This window comes from Triticum dicoccoides, chromosome 3A, assembly GCF_002162155.2.
Source record: "Triticum dicoccoides isolate Atlit2015 ecotype Zavitan chromosome 3A, WEW_v2.0, whole genome shotgun sequence".
Classification (NCBI taxonomy): domain Eukaryota; kingdom Viridiplantae; phylum Streptophyta; class Magnoliopsida; order Poales; family Poaceae; genus Triticum; species Triticum dicoccoides.
The window spans coordinates 502,582,702-502,589,800 of NC_041384.1; the positions used below are offsets into that span (position 1 = coordinate 502,582,702).

At 43.9% G+C, this 7,099-nt stretch overlaps 1 protein-coding gene across 1 annotated transcript; it reads right to left on the reverse strand.

Moving 5' to 3' along the window:
* Positions 1-276: 276 nt before the first annotated feature.
* On the reverse strand, positions 277-6,365 carry LOC119268810 (transcription initiation factor TFIID subunit 11-like). The gene is made up of 4 exons (XM_037550517.1): positions 5,984-6,365; positions 5,318-5,405; positions 1,042-1,141; positions 277-755 (listed from the first exon to the last, which is right to left on the reverse strand). The coding sequence occupies exons 1-4, from the start codon at positions 6,316-6,318 to the stop codon at positions 628-630; spliced, it is 651 nt and encodes a 216-aa protein (XP_037406414.1). The 5' UTR covers positions 6,319-6,365; the 3' UTR covers positions 277-627.
* Positions 6,366-7,099: the final 734 nt, after the last annotated feature.

Consider the following 7,099-nt stretch of genomic DNA (forward strand, 5'->3'; position numbering starts at 1 on the left):
AACCGCTAAGGCTGTCACAAAATTGTCATCATCTGTCATCATCATCATTTCTCTCCGAACAAATGCCCCCGATTTTACCGTGGACAACTAACGACAACATGACATCCTCTTTTTTTTTGGTGGGGTTACACGACATCTTTGTTGATCTATGTCAAACAATTGGCCAAAAACGTCGCTGATGACTAGGTAGCTCTGACTTCTCCCTTAGGGACATATCCATGTCTTTCTGGATGAGCAGGCACTGGGAGTCCAGGAGTTAAGGCAGGCGAGTGGTGATGAGGTCGCCGCCCGGCCAAGGTTACTCAGGCCAGGTACATCATTTTTGCTCGGACAATTTAGCAAGAACAAAATCAGGGTTTGATGAGGTCGCCACTCGGAGTACCAATAGTAAATAAGCATGAAACAGTCACAACTTCCAACGAGTAACGAGCACCATAAAATACCATCACGCTGCGGCTACTATTTTTCTTCGTTCTCTCTACAATCACCTTCCTGTGTGATGGCAAGTAGAAGTGTGGGAACGCATGGAGATTGCAAAGCCGAGGTTCCATTACAGTTACCATAACCTTTTGACTCCGAGAGAGAATCATACGACGCCTGACTTACATCAACAACGATGCTTCGACTCTAGCGGAAGAGTCTAGGAACGGATCGCTTTGGGATCTTCCCTTCAAGCTTCAATCTTCTGTATGCTTCTCTGATGTGGCAAGGCCTGATGGGTCCAGAATCTTTCCTTTCACTCATAACTATTCTTGCTGCAATATGCAGGTTCAATTGTTTAGAATCATAACAAAGGAAACCATCCTACCAACAGTTTACTAACAAACAACAGGTGTTTCACATATTATACATATCTTGAACCGAGGAACAGAAATTACTTTTGGCAGGGATAACTACAGTCTACAGAAGGCTAACTATTAACATAACAGTTCAAGAAACATAAAAAAAACAGATTAGTTGCTTGCCATGCCAACACGTAAGCAAAAAACTTCGATGGTTCCACAAGGAACAATGTAGATAAGCAAACTACTATGAACTTGCCTGTTTCAATGACCTCGCCGACAAACATCTTTGCTATTCCTGATACTACAATGGTGGTTGGCATAGATATCTTTTGACTGCCAGTGATACTCGCCAATAGCTGCAAAAATAAATAAACTAACAAGTCAATTATAAATATCTAAGCACACACTGATTTGATCCACTAATGAGAAAATACATCAAACACTCGTGCCTGCCACAGTGCCACCAATTAAGCATATTATACACCTGATGACTCCAGGTACATGGTCACCATCCAACAACAACAACAACAACAACAACAACAAAGCTTTTAGTCCCAAACAAGTTGGGGCAGGCTAGAGCTGAAACCCATAAGGTCTCGCAACCAACTCATGGTTCTAGCACAAGAAACATAAAGCTAGTTCTTTGGTGATACTCGAATCCTTCAGATCTCTCTTTACAAACTCCTCTGCACGACCTCTCTTGACATTATCAGCGCGCTTTAGCCATGCATATCTGCTATGCACTGGAGCTTCTGGAGGCACGCGTTGAATATGCCCAAACCATGTCAGACGATGTTGGACAAGCTTCTCTTCAATCGATGCTACCCCAACTCATGTATATCATCATTCCAAACCCGGTCCTTTGTGTGGCTACACATCCATCTCAACATGCACATCTCCGCTACACCTAACTGTTAAACATGTTGCCTTTTAGTCGGCCAACACTCAACGCCATACAACATTGCGGGTCGAATCGCCGTCCTATAGAACCTGCCTTTTAGCTTTTATGACACCTTGTCACAGAGAACGCCAGGAGCTTGGTGCTACTTCAGCCATCTGGCTTTGATTCGATGGTTCACATCTTCATCGATATCCCCATCCTTCGGCAACATTGACCCCTAATATCAAAAGGTGCCCTTCTGAGAGGCACCACCTGGCCATCAAGGCTAACCTCCTCCTCCTCATGCCTATTAGTACTAGAACCACACCTCATGTACTCGGTTTTAGTTCTACTAAGCTGAAAACCTTTCGATTCCAAGGTTTGTCTCCATAGCTCTAACTTCCTAATTCCTATTAACCCACGACCGACTAGCATCGGCTAGCACCACATCATCCACAAAGAGCATACACAATGGGATATCTCCTTGCATATCCCCTGTGACCTTATCGATCACAGAAGCAAAAATATAAGGGTTCAAAGCTGACCTCTGGTGCAGTCCTATTTTAATCCGGAAGTCATCAGTGTTGTCATCACTTGTTCAAACACTTGTCACAACATTATCGTACATGTCCTTGATGAGGGTAATGTACTTTGTTGGGACTTTGACATTCCGTGATATTCTATCATAGGCCTTCTCCAAGTCAATGAACACCATATGCAAATCATTTTGCTCCTTTATCTCTCCATAAGTTGTCGTACCAAGAAAATGGCTTCCGTTGTCAACCTCCCAAGCATGAAACCAAACTGATTTTTGGTCATGCTTGTCATTCTTCTTAAACGGTGCTCAATGAATCTCTCACATAGCTTCATTGTACGGCTCATCAGCTTAATTCCACGGTAATTAGTACAACTATGAACATCCATCCCCTTGTTCTTGAAGATTAGTACTAATATACTCCGTCTCCATTCTTCTAGCATCTTGTTTGCTAGAAAAATGAGGTTGAAAAGCTTAGTTAGCCATACTATTGCTATGTCTCCAAGGCTTCTCCACACAATGGGGAGACAATCACGGCCCATAGCTATGCCTCCTTTCATCCTTTTTAAAGCCTCCTTGACCTCAAGACTACTGGATTCGCCGCACAAAACGCCTACTAGTATCATCACAGGAGACGTCCAGTTCAATGGTAGAGCTCTCATTCTCCCCATTCAACAACTTGTCAAAGTACCCCGCCATCTATGCTTAATCTCCTCATCCTTCTCCAAGAGCTGGTCTCCTCCGTCCTTGATGCATTTGATGACTTGGTCGACATCCCTCGTCTTCCTCCCTCAAATCTTAGCCATCTTATAGATGTCCCTTTCGCCTTTCTTCGTGTCTAAGCGCTGGTAGAGGTCCTCATACGCCCAACCCCTTGCATCACTCACAGCTCGCTTTGCGGCCTTCCTTGCCACCTTGCGCTTCTCTATATTGTCTACACACTACACTCCTATCCAGGTAAGGAGTCTGAAACAAACTTTCTTTTCCTTAATACCCTTCTAGACATCATCGTTTCACCACCAGGTATCTTTAGCTTCACTTCCACTTCCCCTGGACATTGCAAACTTCTCTGAGGCCACCTTACAAATGCAAGTCGCCATCTTCATCCACATATTGTCTGCATCACCTCCTTTCTCCCAAGGGCCCTCCTTAAAGGCCCTCTCCTTGAACGCCTGAGCTACCTCCCCCTTGAGCTTCCACCACTTCGTTCTAGCGACTTTGGCACGCTTATCCCACTGGACACGAATCCGAAAGCGAAGTCAGCCACCACAAGCGTATGCTGAGGCAACACTCTCTTCAGGTATCACCTTACAAGCTAGGCAAGCAGACCCGTCTTCTCTTTTCGAGAGGATGAAATCAATATGGCTAGAGTGCTAACCACTACTAAAAGTCACTAGATGTGATTCCCTTTTTTTAAAGAGGGTGTTAGCTACGATCATGTCATAAGCTAGAGCAAAGCTTAAGACATCTTCTCCTTCTTGGTTCCTGACGCCATAGTCAAAGCCCCCATGCACCCCTTCAAAACTAAACCTGTTCATACCCCGGCCGGGTTTCGGGCCAGGCTTGTTAAAGCCTCAAGCAAAAAACCCAAGCCAAGACCCGACCCGAAGCACATGAACAGTGTCATTTTCAATTAAAATAACTGTATTCAGGATACTAAAACATTTGTTGCCATTACGGGCTTTCGGGTGGGGAAATGGAGCCCGAGCCCGGCCCAGATGTCGGGTTGTCCCTGTCTATGCACATATCTATTCAAAACTTGTGTTAGATGTACCCACATGGTCATTGAGGGTTCCTCTATGAAGAGCTTCTCGCCAACGTGTACACTCCTAACCATGTCCTCTAGGCCTTCCCAGAACTCCCTCTTGGTGTTCTCATTATGTCCTACTTGCGGGGCATACGTGCTGATAACATTGAGAACTAAGTCCCCAACTACCAGCTTCACCAAGATAATCCGGTTCCCATGCCTCTTGATGTCTACCATTCCATACTTAGGCTCTTGTTGATCAAGATGCCTACTCCATTTCTGTTTGTTGCAACCGTCCCCTGTACTAAAACTTGAAGCCGGTATCCTCCACCTCCTTCGTCTTTTGTCCCCTCCATTTGGTTTCTTGGACGCAGAGGATATCAACACCTCTTCTCACCATTGTATCAACTAGCTACGTTCCAGTTGACAGGTTACCCTTACCTGTCAAGGACCCTACGTTCCAGTTGCCTAAGCGGATCCTCCTAGGCTCGGCTAGCTTCCTTACCCTTCGCACTCGTCGAGTCAAATGCGAAGACCCTTGCTCATTTTTCACTACACCCTGGCGTCGATGTAGCGCATCACTAAGGATGTGACGACCCGATCCTTGCTCACTTGCCACCGTATCCAGATCAAGATATGGCACACCACCAGGGGGTGACGGCCTGACCGTTGCCCATTTGACACCACACCCGGTTCCGATATGGCGCGTCGCTAAGAGGGTTACACTTACGCCCCGACGATTTTATTTTGGTTTTCATCTCCATAAGAGTGGTTGAGTTTTGACGTTGGCTCGCCAAGCCTATCACAAGGCTATGTTGAAACAACATAGGCGGAAAATATTAGAAGGAAAAGGTTGACCTTTAGAATGATTCTAGTATTATATAAGCCCACTTAGCTGTCAATAACTCAGTATGAACAGATATTTTCAAGTTTTGCTTTAATTTTGAGGAATGTAAGGCATTATAATCACTACAGACAAATGATAATGATATGTAAAAGGAATTAGTCCCCAACTTTGGTGAAAGCAACTATCATTAAGTTTTATCTACACCTACAATCTAGCAAATATAAGACATGTAAGACTATGATATACTAGTATGATTCCAAAAAGGCATTTGACGAAGGAAAGATGTATTAGAAAAATAATAGATGTGCTTTAACAGGCAAACCTATGTATGACAACTCCAGCGAGATGTTAATGAATTAAAGAAAAGAATCCACATTGTAGAGATTAACTCTACCATAAATGCAAAAAAAAAAATCTCAAATAAATGCAAAAAATGAGGCTAACTGAGGCAGGTGGGCTTGATACATGTACCAAATTCTTCAATTCATATGATTCAAGTTAACTTCGATAGAAGCAGTCTTACCTTTTTCATGTTAGATTTCTGAAATCCAGATCTCCGAAATGACTCATACCGGTTCATCTGGTCTTCTGTAAATTGGGATAACAAAGCACTACAGATGGAAGCAGTCAGAACTTAATACATAATTTCCATCTAGATGCAATACATGTGCTTTCTATGCAATTTGGAACACAATCGTAGAAGCAAAGAAAGGCCAATTTCTTTAAAGTTGAAGGAGGGGAACAGGAGATCTTTAATAAAAAAGGTCAGGAGGTGGCAATCGAAGCATCGCACATCCCAGGAACTGCAAAAATGCCAATTTGCTATGTCATTATGATTATGCTGCAAACAATTGAGAACATCTTCCTTTCCCAATTCATAGATCATCATCATTTGAACAGGTCCGGCCATCAGATTTACTAACTAGAAGGAGTTACAGGTGAATATTGCTAAAATACTAAAATGTTTGGTCAAACATCTGAATTCGATAGACAGCTACACGCTCCCTACTACAGTAGTAAATGATATTTATTCGGTCAACTCAGGCCAAATTAGGGTACGCAGACTAGCTGATTCACAAACGCATAAATATTTTATCAGAGAAATAAGCTAGGCAGGTGAAATTTTCAATGAATTTCTATAACCAAAGAAACTAAAGCTAGGTCAAGGATGGGATAGACAGGCACGGACTTCATCTTGGCGAGCTTGTCGGGATCGCTGGTGCCGGAGGGCAGCTTGTCGAGGTCGACCTCCATGGGGTCTTCCTCGTCGTCGTCGTCGTCCTGCTCCTTATGGGCCCGAACCTTGGCCTTCGCCGCCGCCGGGGCGACGGAGGTCGAGGGCGCGGCTGGCGCCGAAGGCCGCGGCCGCGGCGGCGGGGCGCGCGAACCACCGGCACCCGCGCTGCCGTCATAGTCCTCGGCGGTTGTGTGGGGGACCGCTGTGGCAGGGTCCTCCTCGGGCGGCGCCGGCGAATCCGGCGGGGACTCCTGCTCCTCAACGGCCGCCTCGAAGGGGTCCTTCATGGGTCGCCGACGAAACGGAAGACGATTCTGGAACAGCGAGTTGGGGGCAGCGTGGCACCCGGTCCTTCATGGGCTTGCCCGGATTTCGTTTCTCGAAGTCATCCCATGGGTGGGCCTCCACCTATAACGAGAGGCGAGCAAATGCGAAGCGGGCATTTACATGGCAAATCGTATTTGACGCCCGCAGGCATCAAAAGGAGGAGCCTTCGCTGAAGCAAGTCGCCACTTGGGCCGGCCCACGTACGGATTTCGTTCGCTGCTGTTTTCCTTGTTTCTTGCGGGTTTTTTTCGTTTTTCTTCTATGGATTTTTCTTCCAGTTTTTTCACTGTTTCGTAGGTTTTCAGTTGTTTTGTTCAGGTTTTTTATTTTTATGTTTTGATTCCTTTTTTCTTTTCATTTTATTTCTTTTATGTTTCCTTTTTATTTTCTGTTTCTGTTCTTCTTCTCATTTATTGTGTATTTGTATAAAAAGTTCACCGTGTGTTACAAAATCTTCAATGTATGAAGAAAATGCTCATCGTATAACATAGTTCACCTTGCACTGTAAAATTGTTCATTGTGTATTACAAAAATGTTCATTGTATATTATTAAATTGTTCAACATATATTAGAAATGTTCATTATGTATTACAAAAATGTCATTGTATATTATTAAATTGTTCAACGTATATTAGAAAATGTTCATTGTGTATTACAGAAATGTTCATTGTATATGATGAAATTGTTCAATGTATATTTAGAAAATGTTCATTGTGTATTTAAGTTTTGTTCATCATATAT

Bases quoted from the DNA above. Each gene is read 5' to 3' on its own strand.
- LOC119268810 (XM_037550517.1), bottom strand. From the start codon at position 6,318: ATGAAGGACCCCTTCGAGGCGGCCGTTGAGGAGCAGGAGTCCCCGCCG. The intron at 5,406-5,983 runs GTCCGTGCCTGT...TTCCATCTGTAG, and splicing joins GACAAGCTCGCCAAGATGAA to TGCTTTGTTATCCCAATTTA. The intron at 756-1,041 runs GCAAGTTCATAG...TGCATATTGCAG, and splicing joins CGGCGAGGTCATTGAAACAG to CAAGAATAGTTATGAGTGAA.